We start from the raw sequence: 13,134 nt of genomic DNA on the forward strand, positions 1-13,134 counted from the left end.
TTTTCATTAAAAATAATGTTCTTACAAATGGTCCATGATTAAAGAAATGCATGCATAATAATGAACAGTGAAAGTTACAAAAGTTACAAAAATTATGGTTAACATATTTTTTTTTTTTTTTTTGATAATTTCTTTGATTATAGAAAGACATACAAGTACAATTAAATTTTTAATACAGATACAGAATTAATAATAATAAAAATTTAAGTAAATACATACATATAATATATGTCACGTATAGATATGGTTAACAAAAATTACCTTATCAAGTTTAACTCTGGTTTCTCTTCCTATTTCGAAAGGTGTATGACTTGAGTTGAAGTCTTCTCCCCAATAGCCAAAAAACTTTTCAATACGCAACCATCTCAATGCAAGGTAACCAGACTTTTGGATTCCAAAATCTTGACCTGCCCTCCAAACACTATCATAAAGAGGCAGTGCAAACTGGAAATAAAAGAGAGAAAAACTTATTTACAAAAATTGAACATCAAACCAGACCACAATTTTATAGGGTATAAATTGTACAGTAGTAATTGCAAATCAAGTCCAGTGGCTGAGTGGCACTGCAAATTATAACCATGCTAGCCATGATCGACGACCAAACTATGTCACATGATTTCATCGTGCGCCTTGGGATGCGTTTCCTTGCTCCCCACCTTAACACAGTTTTGATGGTTCCTATGTAGGTCCAGGGCACAACCGATGAAACATAGATTGACCTGACCTAGTCGTCGTTCCAGATCTGAAGCTCCCTATTATCGCACAGTTTCAAGATAATCCTTGACCATGTAGTTCTGATGGTAGATAACTTGTATAAGGACTGGAGGTCTCACATGTACGCATTTGGCTCCTGTGCACTTAAAAAGAACCCTACTGACAGTACTGGTGTATTTCAGCCATGTCAAAATGTCTGAAGAAATGGCAGCCACAGAGCTTTTACAGCCAATGACAAGACAGTAGTCTGTTTGTCATATATTACCTCATTTGGTACATAAAGAACAAATCCTGGTTCTCCAACATGTGTTATACTCATAGTCTTCACATCATTAGCATAACCGATACTCATATTCTATCCAAGACAAAAATTGACAGAGAATGCTGTAATTCACTTTTAAAAATATTTTCACTGGAAGTATAAACAAAATATTACAATCTATCTATATTGGGATATTGAAAATTAGCTTTGTTCTAGCTTTGTGATATTTGCAAACAATATTGTGGACATGCATAAAAAGAGAATCCGCCACAGGCCTCTACGACCTTTTAAGCCTCCAGACTCGACCTCACCCAAAATCACCCATCTTCTTTGAACCGAATCTCTTATTCAACAATAATTATTTAGTACAGGCATATTAAAAAGTGAACTTAATGTCAGTATTTGGAACAGTGTGGAGCTTAAAGTCATCCAAATTAACCTAAGCAGATATTTTTACGAATTATTACACTCAATTAAACTAAAACAGGTTTGATAAAAAAAAGTTTTTTTAGCTACTTTGAATTCCAGCATGTGAACAAACTTTCATTCTTACCTTACAACTAAATGGACGGAAGTCTGTAGTACTTAGGGAATCAAGTGTAAGAGTTTGTAAAAGTTCTCGCGCATTTGGACCAATCACATTAATGCCTGCATACTGACCAGTAACATTATGCAAATGAACTGACCCATCTTCAGGTAAATGTTGGGAGATCCAATGAAAAGCTTTGGTTTCTTGCGGTGTTGGCGATATGATAAAATACCTAGATGAATCAGAATGTGTAGTAATGTTTAAGTAACAAATTTTTCAATAATGGTGGAAAGAAGATAACCAATTTTCACTATGGAATAAAAATGAATATCAATATTGTAGTTTAAAATCTTTAATAAGAACATTATCATTAAAGCGGCGATGATAATGAATAGCACATTATGTACAAGCCTCAATGCACTTATAAAAATAAACTTAAAGTTAAAAACATCAGTAAATATACATTAAAATATAGCAATTAAAGTTGCCCGATGGGCAGAAATAGAAAACAAACACAGAGGGCCAAGACAAACCACAAATGATATTTCGAAACCTGAGCTGCACTGAAGAGATCTGATAAGATCAAAACAGTACTATCTGCAGATTAGATAATACGGTCCTCTACTTTCTGCTATATACATATATAGTATGTTGTTTTGTAGGGCACTCTTCAATTCGAAACGGTATATTTTTGTTTTGAAAACTATTAGCATTTTGCAAAGCATGCTCGTTGTTGATGGATTATGATGACATTTGTAGACAGTTCTTTAAATTAATTAGAAGCCAAGAAATGATCAGGAAGACTTCTATCAAGCTTAGGCCCTGCTAGGTTATTTAAAAACTTCAACTTTGTTCAAAGTTGCAAAAAAGCTCAGTTGATCTAGGTTCAATGTATGTCAAGGAATAAACATAAGTATTCAATGATAACAACTATTTTGATCTTATTTTCCCAGCAAATTGTTGCAAAGATGGTAGAAAAAAAATTTACTCTACTTACATTTACCAAAATAAAATCATAGTTTCTGGAAATGGACATAGTACAGTATTTTTTAATTTTTTTTTTATTTCAACTACATCCAACAGCGAAAATTATAGGATGCCTTAAATATTAAAATATTAATAAGGTTATGTTATGTTTATTTCATAAAGTGTTATAAAACATGTTGAATACAAACAAATCATCACTGTTAGGGCAGGAACAATGAATATTAATAAAAATGGATATTAGCATTATTACATACACTTTCATAAAACAACAAGATTAAATCCCAACACAGCAGAGGTAGGAACGTTGTCTTAATATTATTACAACACCTCTCTAAACATACCAGTTTTCAGCTAGCCTAGCCACACTGCAGTCATTTTGGTAGTGACCATTCTCATCTAACATTGGGGTGTGGACAAGTGTCCCTACAGGAACGTCCATCTCATTTGGACAAAGACGTTGCAGTAAGTCTGTTGCTTCATAGCCATCAGACTAAAATAATAAAAATGATTGAAACAAAAGGAGGTATTAAAAGAATAATAAAAAGTCAACATAACAACATGAACAGTTAATATTCCTAACATGCTAAAACCTGTTTCTGTTTCTTTACTGTTGGTAGGTGTAGTCAATATGTATCGAGCTACAGTACTAAGTGGAGTATGTGAAGCCATTAAGAAAGTATATAAATTTGTTGCAGGCCAAAATAAGTAAGTTTGTTTGTTGAGCAAACTCCCAAGTTTTCTAAAGTTTGCTAGTGTACTGCTATTAACACACTTAGGAAAAGAGAAAAGAAGTAGGTGTGAACAATTTGTTTGCTGAGGTACTGTATGTGAACTCAGGTCATGATCCTGCAGATAGACAAAGTAACAGCCACCATCAACTAGTGTAGGCAGGCAATACAAACTTCTAACTATGGCAAACTCAGACTTTTCAAACAAAATTATTGGTAAAGTTTACTAGTTTAGACAACTTTGCCTATTATATGCAATCAAGGCTTTCTTCTTAAAGACCCCTTCCTGCAATTTTGGACGTTTTTTGGAAAATAATACATATATATCACTTTAAAAACATTAAACCATGTCATTCCTTGTCTTAAATGTACGTTTTATGGTAAATTATGATAAAAAGTGAGAAACAATGCACTACCTAAGTAGCTCGCGGCGATCGACCTCTCGTGGACGGTCTTAGGCCTAGCCTAGCTAGGCTTAGTTTTGTAGGCCTAGCTGGTAAACATCGGTAACGTACGAACATCGTACGCTAGCTATATACCTAGCCTGACGTTGTATAGTTGCTGCATTAATTGTCTTTCTATTTTTGCCAGACTCTGTTGATACAAATTGGGGAAAACCCGGTATTTTCGCTGAAAAGTTAGGAGTCTTCCATTTGTTTTGGCCTCACAATCGATTGAAAAGTGGGCGAATTACAGGTGAAAAACAAAAATATCAATCCGCACGCAATGCATTTTGGGATTTATAGCGGGCCGCTATAATTATTAGAATCGACTTATTTTTCACATTTTAACCGTTTAAAGACGAAAAAAGTTATCGCAATAGGACCATATAGTATTATTTTTACATTAAGTATAGTTTGTGATCTTAAATTAGATCTAAAAAACGTAGGAAAGGGGGCTTTAAATATTGGAATATTATACCAATTTAAGTCAGTATTTACCTTTATTTCAAATTTGGCAAATGTTGACATGTCCATAAGGCTAACAGAATCACGACAGGTCCAGTATTCTGCTTTAACTTTATCAAACCAGGCTGGCTTTCCAAAAGTTCCTTTAGGGTTGATGGGTAAAAAATCATCTATTGTAACAAAACAATAGAGACATTCAAAATTTATTGTTTTTAGGTGATGTCGACTAATTATATTTTAAGATAAATAATAAAGACATTCCCATTAAAAATAGTACCTCTATCTAGATAATATTTTGGACGCTCATAGCCCATATATTCCCCGAATACAGCACCGGCCTGCTTCTGTCTAGAGTAGAGAGGTGAACACTTCTGTTTTCGGCCATACTTGTAGTCTTCACCAGGGTAATTCAGAGCATAGTGCCGACCTTCAAAACAAGTAAATGTTTAGTGAAATTTCTTGTACTAAGGTACTACCTTCTACCTACTGGATTTGTGTACATCTAGGTTGTACAAGACGGTTCTCCAAGAAGGCCCACTCTGCACAGAACCTACAAAGTTATTTATCGTGCACATCTGTATCGGGTCAGCAACTAAAGGATGAGCCAATGGGAGTATTTGTGTAAAGAATACAAGCAATGTGGCACAGACAGGTATCGAATCCATGCCTTTCACCCTAACCCTTTAGTCAGGTATCCTTTATCATTTGCCATAATAGCTCTTTTTGTATTCCCAGACAGTCTTGAATCAAACTTTGGTGTTCCAAATAGAGCCAGTGTTTTAATGTGGAAAGGCCATGTTATGCAGTATGTGATACATGGATTTTCTCATATCAACTCTCATGGGTCTGAATCCTGTTGTCAAAATGATAAAATTTATTAATTTCAAGTAAAGAATAATAAACACTAATACAAACTAATAAATTACCTACCAACTATTTCCTGGACTCTGTCTCTGAGAAATGATGGGTTATTATGGCAACTAGTGAACCGACGAATGTCAACAGGAAGGATGTTGTTAGGACGTTTGCCGCTGATTATCCAATCAGCAAGAATGCTACCAACCCCACCACCACATGCAACGCCACCAGAATTAAAACCAGCCGACACAAAGTAGTGGCCAACCTAAAACCAAAAAATAATAACTATAATAACCTGTGTAAAGTTCTTTCAACCATGACAAACACTTACCACAAGTACAAGACAAAATTGCCAACCTGTTCTTTCAACCATTACACTCAGATACTGACTGTACCTCACCTAAAGGCATTTATGTTGTGGTAAACTCTCTGAAACATTACATTACAAAACTTACCTCAGGCACCTCGCCTAAGAGGAAGTTGCCATCTGGTGTAAAGCTCTCTGAGCCATTAAATAATTGTTGAACTTCAACTGTGGCTGCTGATGGCACTCGAAGTAAAAAACTGTCGAGTGAAGGCTCTGATAGAAACAAAGTGAAAAAACAAATTTTACAGTATCAATCCTATCATTATTATATAATACGGTATTACAAATTGGTAGGTATTGTCAAATGTCACTTACGCAACTGGTCCCAATCTGGTGGCAGGCTTTCAAACTCGTAAGGTTTTAGAATACCGTTCATGAAAATCGGTTTAGCCTTCTCTTCAAAGCATCCACTTAAAAGACCCTTACTCCACTCTATAATATATATCCTGCCATCATAATCTCGTATATCTATGTATAAAAATTAATATATGGAAGATTCAATTACATAAACATACCTATAAAAATGAATGTGGCAAAGTTTGTTGACGTTGGTATGTTCAAATCCAACGCTTGCTGCATATCTTGTATCCTAAGTCAAAACATTTTATTACCATATCTCTTCTCTTGGTGTAGGCCTATGGATATATGGGTGCATTTTCTAGTACAATTTTAATTTTGCTATTGTAGAGATAAGCAATCGGGGGAAGCGTAACATACTTACATGGCATTGACGGTGAAATGCTGTCAATAGCTTTAGTAACAATGTAACCATGCTCAACAGGATGTAAAGGAACTTTGACACTTGGTGAGCTTCTTAATCCTAACTCACGACCCCACTGAAAAAGACATGATTGGTATATTTGAAACAAGCTTGTTTCTGTATCGATTGTAATGATATGACATTTCATCAAGCGGTTAGGACCGAACCACAGCTATAATACCTGACCCTTCTCTTCTCGGATGTGAACTCAAAACTGTCCAGTATACACAACTGGTTCGTGTGCATCTTTTATAAAAGTAGGTGGTTATCCGGGTATACGATTCCATCAATGAACACCATTTGGACGTGGTAGCTTCATATGAAGGGACCCTTAGGGGAGATGAAAGTTGTAGCATCTAGTCCACTGAGCTTTAAGACAGTTGTACTGTATAAATCGCATTACAAATACATTTTCTATAGTGTATCTTTCCATATACATTTTAGTATAACTATAATTTAAGGCAGAATTCCATGAATGTTTAAACACCAAAGTAGCCTACTGTACCTGCCCTGCAGCATTTACAAAATATTCACAATTTACAGTGCCTTTGCTAGTCTCAACACCAGTCACTCTGTTATTTTTAGTTAATACTTTTTCAACTTCAACTCCTTCTAGTATTGTGATACCTTAAATGAAATGAGAATTTAGATCTAATTTCGTTCATTCCAAAAGACAGAGTAGGATAATTATGATAATAATTTAAGGTTATAAAACTTCATCATAAAGTTGACTCTACAATGTCCATGTTTCATTTTTTTAGGAAAATTGTATTATTATTTTTCTACAGTTAAATGTACTCAAATAAAGTTTACATTTATTTAGCAAAAGCATGGATCTTAAAGAAAAAAAAAGCATTTTTAGGAAAATTGTATTATTATTTTTCTACAGTTAAATGTACTCAAATAAAGTTTACATTTATTTAGCAAAAGCATGGATCTTAAAGAAAAAAAAAGCATTTTCAGACAAAGTACAAGTGCAAACAAGAAAATTTAAATCACCTCTTCTCTTAGCAGCAGTTGCTAAGGCTGCCGCAGTGTCTGATATATTTGTACGTCCATCTCGAGGGAAATAAACACCTCCCACCAGATCATCAACTTTGATAAACGGAGCGAGTGATGCAATTTCTGAAGGAGTTACAATTTGAAAATCTTCGCCTTTTCCTCTGTATTAAAAAATGAATATTGAGATTGAATATAATATATTGTAAATGGAAAAATGAAAACTCTAAATCTGTTAGCAGTGAAATGAATATTTATAAACAGGAAAGATGAAGAAATTATTCAAAGGTTTAAAAGGTCAACCATGGTTTGAACTTTGAAACCACATTTTAGAAATGGGAAATATGAGGAAATTATGCAAGAGAAGAATTCAAACAACCTGGAAGTATTCAGATTGTCGACACTGTGTAATGGAGCAACACTAGTTCTTGGTTGGACTCAAGAATAGAAATAAAATTGTCATTCTTCTTTTCATGGGTTTGTTACATTAATGTAACAAACCCATGAAAAGAAGAATGACAGAAAATAAATAAAGATTACAGATTGTGTACTATGCAGTACTGTAGTTTATTTCTACTCTAAAAGACTAAATGTATACTGTACAAGGAAAATATAGAAAACTGCAAGAAATATACATTATATGCTGAGCTAATGAAAAAAACATAAATTTAAAATTAGAAAATAAACAACCCATGTATGAAAGAAAGAATTTTGTGATCAAGTATGACGCTAATGTGAAAATTATCATATTAGTTGTGCAGTATACAATTGATTGTATACCTGAGCATGGCAGCTGACCGGTGGAAAGAGGTCATTCTCTCTTTTGTTTGAGCTACAGCTATAGAACCATTGCGAAGAAAACCTGTTGTGAGACAAAATAGCATTCTAATTGACCTATTTCCAATGCATGATATAGTACAGAAAATTACGTTGTTTAAAAATGCAACAATAAACAACCATGAAAATAAAAATTGTTTTTTATTACTCAATCTAATTCCTGAGATCACCTTTCTTACATTTAAGGATCAATTCAAAATAACTATACTGCAGTTACTGCAGTAACTCCAGTACATTTTCAATGCAATAATGTATGACTTTAGTTTCTTTCATCTTGCTCTTTGTTATGAGGTAAAAGAAAGCCAGATAATCTTCTTCCTCTACAAATGAAAACTTGATTCGCCCGTAACCAGGATGTCTCATCAATAACAGGAGCCGAAATAACAGCATTAAAACATAATAAGATTATTTTAATTTTATCTATTTTAGTAGATTACTTTTACCTGTACTCATTCCGGTCTCTTCTTCTAAACTCTCATAGAGATTACTGCTCATCTTGCGGCATTTGGCAATGAACTCAACACTATGGTTAAGTCCAACCAGGCCAACCGAGTGCCATGTAGTTCCACATGTTAATCTAGTGAGATAATAGAATGGATAGTAGATATGTAAAATCTAATTGGTCAGGTGTTTTCCCTACTCTGACTAATGTGTACTTCATACTAAGTACATTGAGAAATTTGCAAGTAATTCTATAGTGGGACTGGACCTTCAGATCACCCACTGGCATTCATACCTCTAGACCACAGAGCTTGCGCTGATGGCTAGGACATCTGACCAATTACTCAATACCCTGATGCAAAGCTACTCCCCAGTAGTTACAAACAATTACAATTTAAAATCTAATCACTCCTGTGTGCTTTGTAGACCACCTGATATTATACTACCTGCACTTTGTTCACCACCTGCGCTTTGTGCACCACCTGCGCTTTGTGCACCACCTGCGCTTTGTGCACCACCTGCGCTTTGTGCACCACCTGCACTTTGTGCACCACCTGCACTTTGTGCACCACCTGCGCTTTGTGCACCACCTGCACTTTGTGCACCACCTGCGCTTTGTGCACCACCTGCGCTTTGTGCACCACCTGTTCTTTGTAAACCACCTGTGCTTCCACCTGTGAATGACTGTAATATGGTCGAGGTTCATGGTGATAGTAATATAAATCTGATCTAATAGACATACTTTCCCTGTTCTAATAGCAAGACATCTGTCCAGCCTGCTTTCGCCAAATGATAAGACAATGAGATGCCAGCAATACCACCTCCACACACCACAACCCTGGCTTGAGTAGGCATGTTAGAACTCGTTTCAGACGTACTGCTTATATCATCACTTCTCATTTGAATATGTATGCCATTTGAAGTTTGAATCGCATGTCTGCTACTTCTGAACCATGGCAAAGAGTACAGGCGTCTTCTGATGGTTGATGAGAAACAGGCAAACCCTGTTCCGATACAGAAAGTCATGGCTATTGCACTATATAGTACGATACAAGAAGGTTTTCATATTGACATTTCTTTTCCTGAAAAAAATAAGCACATTTTGAAAACAGACCAAAAAGGCAATTTTAAAAGAAACAAGGCCAACAGCCATTAAGTCGCATGCTACAATGCATAGTGATACCGGACCGACAGACAGACCGACCGACTGACATAGTGAACTATAGAGTCGCGTCCACGCGGCTAAAAACATTTTGAAAAATACAATAAATTTCTCTGTGTTTTCATTGATGAGCAGTTAACTTGGAAATACCATATCAACTAAAATATCTAAAAGTAGAGGAGTAATCAACAGAATTAAACGTTCAGTTCCTGTAAATATCCTTTGTACCTTATATAATTCTCTTGTTCTTCCTTATTTTTCATATTGTAATGTAGTCTAGGGAAATACTTTTCAATCAAATGTTATTAAATTAACATTGCTCCAAAGAATCATACGTATAATTTAAAAAACTTCTTTTACAGCTCACAGGTCCTATTTTAAAGAAATCTAATGCCACTTAAAGATATACTTTGTTCATAACTGTATTCATCATAATTATCCTAGATTTTACGATGTTTAAATTCTATGTTAATTTCTATAATTACAACACTATAGGTCATCCCCCGGGTCATCATCTTATATTTATCTCCCAAAACACAGGACTACTATATTTCACCAAAGTATTAGATACTCCGGTGCAAAACCTTGGAATGTTTCCAAAACACACAAAATGTAAGTTTCAAAAATATTGCAAAATATTATTATTATCAAATGATACGTAGCGGCCATGTTTTGGTTAATATATTTACCTCTACTAATTGAAAATGTAATATGATTTATACTGCAATTGAAATGTATACCGCTTGACGTCTTTTATTATTATTTTCATTTCTGTGATTTATATATATACCGTATATATATATATTTTGTTTGCTTTTGTATGTTTTGTTTTGCCGTCCCTGACACAAGCATTTGCTTCATTGGTGATGTCACCATTTTGGAAATAAATGTTTTTGATTTGATGGCATTTAAAGATGTATTGTCCCCCTGAAAAAATAATTCTAAAAACATTTTTGATGAACATTCCATTTTAATGTAACATAATAGTTATCCACTTTGACCAAAAATTGGATCTAAAAAAAATGTATTTACCATTTATTTTGTCATTTTACAAGTGAAAGCATTATTTATTTTTTTTTTTTTCCTACAGAAGTGATTCACTTTATATTAACTACAAAATAAGGTATTCACAGCCTGATTTAATTAATCTTCATTTATCATGTTATTGGGGGACAATACATCTTTAAATTAGTTACGAGGTCTGATTTTTAGATAATTGTATTTAACTACGGCGGTATATTAATTAATAATAATAATAATAATAAATAACATTTATAAAGCGCAAGAGACAAAGGTTTCAAAGCGCTGTGTTTTCCAAGATCTGTGCAAGTAGTAGCGTGTGATTATGCTTCTCTGAAGAGATGAGTTTTGAGTTTAGTTTTAAATGTGATTACAGATTTTGATGAGCGTATTTCGAGGGGTAGAGTGTTCCAGAGTTTTGGGGCTGCGACAGCGAAAGCACGATAACCGTAAACCCAAGTTCTAGAACGGGGTCCAGGTTTTAGAAGAAGTCTGCAGGATGAACGAAGCGAAGAGTTGGTTGATGGAGTAATGATGTCACATATGTAGGCTGGAGCACATCCGTTGATGGCTTTATATGTCAGCAACAGGATTTTAAAACGAATGCGCTGAACTACAGGCAACCAGTGTAAGTCACGAAAAACGGGAGAAATACGTTTAGAGCCAGTGATAAGTCTTGCGGCGGAATTTTGGATTCGTTGAAGAGGAGACAGATAAGAAGTTGGTAGGCCGTACAGAACCGAGTTATTATGACAGTCCAGACGAGATGAAACAAATGCATGAACAAGACATTCAGTTGATGTTTTGTCAAGGTACTTACGAATCTGGCCGATCTGGTAAATTCCAAAGGAAGCACCACGACAAACATTACGAATGTGTTCTTTTATACCGAGGCTGTTGTTTTTGTTTATATAGTTTTCCTTCTAAGAAAATAATTTTGAAAACCTTAAAGCCTATTATTGATTTATATGATGAACATCACAAAAATCTAATAATACACCTGTCACCTGGGTTTTAAAATGACGTCATAAAACTTATACAGAACCCCTGTCAAAAACTGACGTCATCCACTTGATGACATTATTTTTCAAGCAGCAGTAGTAGCGATGCATGCATTTGACGTGGACGGACGACGACCCGAGGCCTACTAGATCAAGGGATAGTACTAATGATGTAAACAAAAAAGCATCCGTTTCAGTGCAGGTAGCATAAATTCTACACTAAATAAGGTAGAATGCATTTACTATGTACGACGAGTAGGCCTAGCCTAGTAAGTAGTTTAGCTATAGTTAGAAAGTTACGTCAAGCCAACGAACTGAATCAGCAAGAAGCAAGGAGATTGCAAGCAAAGGAAGGCGGCTGCAAAAAATCTATCTCTATCTAGCCTACTCTAATAATAGCCTATTTGGCTAGCACGACTAGAATATTACTTTACTTACAACTGCAATCCCATTAAGCCGATGGCTAGTACCTAGGTAGACGACTATGAAATAATTACTTCACCAACAAAAGAGTGTAGAAAGACTAGAACTATTAACTAGCTAGGCCTAGAGCAATTAAGCTCAGGTTGTGTCACGTAGTACGTTCCTCTCCCCTCTCCGATCCAGGCCAGCCCATTTATAGAGGGCGACAATCACTATTAAAGATGTTGTCCCCCTGAAAAAATAGTTCTAATTTTTTTTTTTAATATGCCATTTTAATGTCACATAATACTTATCCACTTTGACCAAAACTTAGATCGAAAAACAAATTATTTATTTGAAAAAAACTGTAATAAAAAAGCAAAAAAATATTTGAACTGGCTGCCACCAGCCAATGGTTTTTTTGTTAAATTTAACTATATATTTTAAAGACCCCTTCCCTGCAATTTTGGACGTTTTTTGGAAAATAATACATATATATCACTTTAAAAACATTAAACTATGTCATTCCTTGTCTTAAATGTACGTTTTATGGTAAATTATGATAAAAAGTGAGAAACAATGCACTACCAAGTAGCTCGCGGCGATCGACCTCTCGTGAACGGTCTTAGGCCTAGCCTAGCTAGGCTTAGTTTTGTAGGCCTAGCTGGTAAACATCGGTAACGTACGAACACCGTACGCTAGCTATATACCTAGCCTGACGTTGTATAGTTGCTGCATTAATTGTCTTTCTATTTTTGCCAGACTCCGTTGATACAAATTGGGGAAAACCCGGTATTTTCGCTGAAAAGTTAGGAGTCTTCCATTTGTTTTGGCCTCACGATCGATCGAAAAGTGGGCGAATTACAGGTGAAAAACAAAAATATCAATCCGCGCGCAATGCATTTTGGGATTTATAGCGGGCCGCTATAATTAATAGAATCGACTTATTTTTCACATTTTTAACCGTTTAAAGACGAAAAAAGTTATCGCAATAGGACCATATAGTATTATTTTTACATTAAATATAGTTTGTGATCTTAAATTAGATCTAAAAAACGTAGGGAAGGGGGCTTTAATTTGATTAACTTTATTACTACAAAATAACCTATTCAAAGTCTGATTTTAATTAATCTTCATTTTTCATGTTTTTGGGGACAAT

General features: G+C 34.9%; 1 protein-coding gene across 3 annotated transcripts in view; it reads right to left on the bottom strand.

Annotated features, from left to right (window-relative positions):
- The window catches only part of LOC144849666 (pyruvate dehydrogenase phosphatase regulatory subunit, mitochondrial-like), a 36,774-nt gene that overhangs the window by 1,259 nt on the left and 22,381 nt on the right, over positions 1-13,134 (bottom strand). Inside the window, exons 1-16 of one of the 3 annotated variants that reach the window (XM_078706654.1) lie at positions 12,012-12,154; positions 9,133-9,472; positions 8,393-8,526; positions 7,893-7,974; positions 7,113-7,276; positions 6,619-6,740; positions 6,075-6,189; positions 5,669-5,821; positions 5,442-5,566; positions 5,059-5,251; positions 4,406-4,555; positions 4,162-4,298; positions 2,834-2,982; positions 1,530-1,737; positions 980-1,069; positions 262-444 (exon numbers count right to left, since the gene is read on the bottom strand). In XM_078706654.1, coding sequence (XP_078562780.1) covers positions 262-444; positions 980-1,069; positions 1,530-1,737; positions 2,834-2,982; positions 4,162-4,298; positions 4,406-4,555; positions 5,059-5,251; positions 5,442-5,566; positions 5,669-5,821; positions 6,075-6,189; positions 6,619-6,740; positions 7,113-7,276; positions 7,893-7,974; positions 8,393-8,526; positions 9,133-9,416 — 2,289 coding nt within the window. In that variant the 5' untranslated portion in view covers positions 9,417-9,472; positions 12,012-12,154. Of the gene's footprint in view, positions 1-261; positions 445-979; positions 1,070-1,529; positions 1,738-2,833; positions 2,983-4,161; positions 4,299-4,405; positions 4,556-5,058; positions 5,252-5,441; positions 5,567-5,668; positions 5,822-6,074; positions 6,190-6,618; positions 6,741-7,112; positions 7,277-7,892; positions 7,975-8,392; positions 8,527-8,836; positions 8,855-8,998; positions 9,083-9,132; positions 9,473-12,011; positions 12,155-13,134 lie in introns of those variants that run through there. The other 2 variants (XM_078706656.1, XM_078706655.1) reach the window with 2 other exon arrangements.

Source organism: Antedon bifida, chromosome 8 (genome assembly GCF_963402885.1).
Source record: "Antedon bifida chromosome 8, ecAntBifi1.1, whole genome shotgun sequence".
NCBI lineage: Eukaryota > Metazoa > Echinodermata > Crinoidea > Comatulida > Antedonidae > Antedon > Antedon bifida.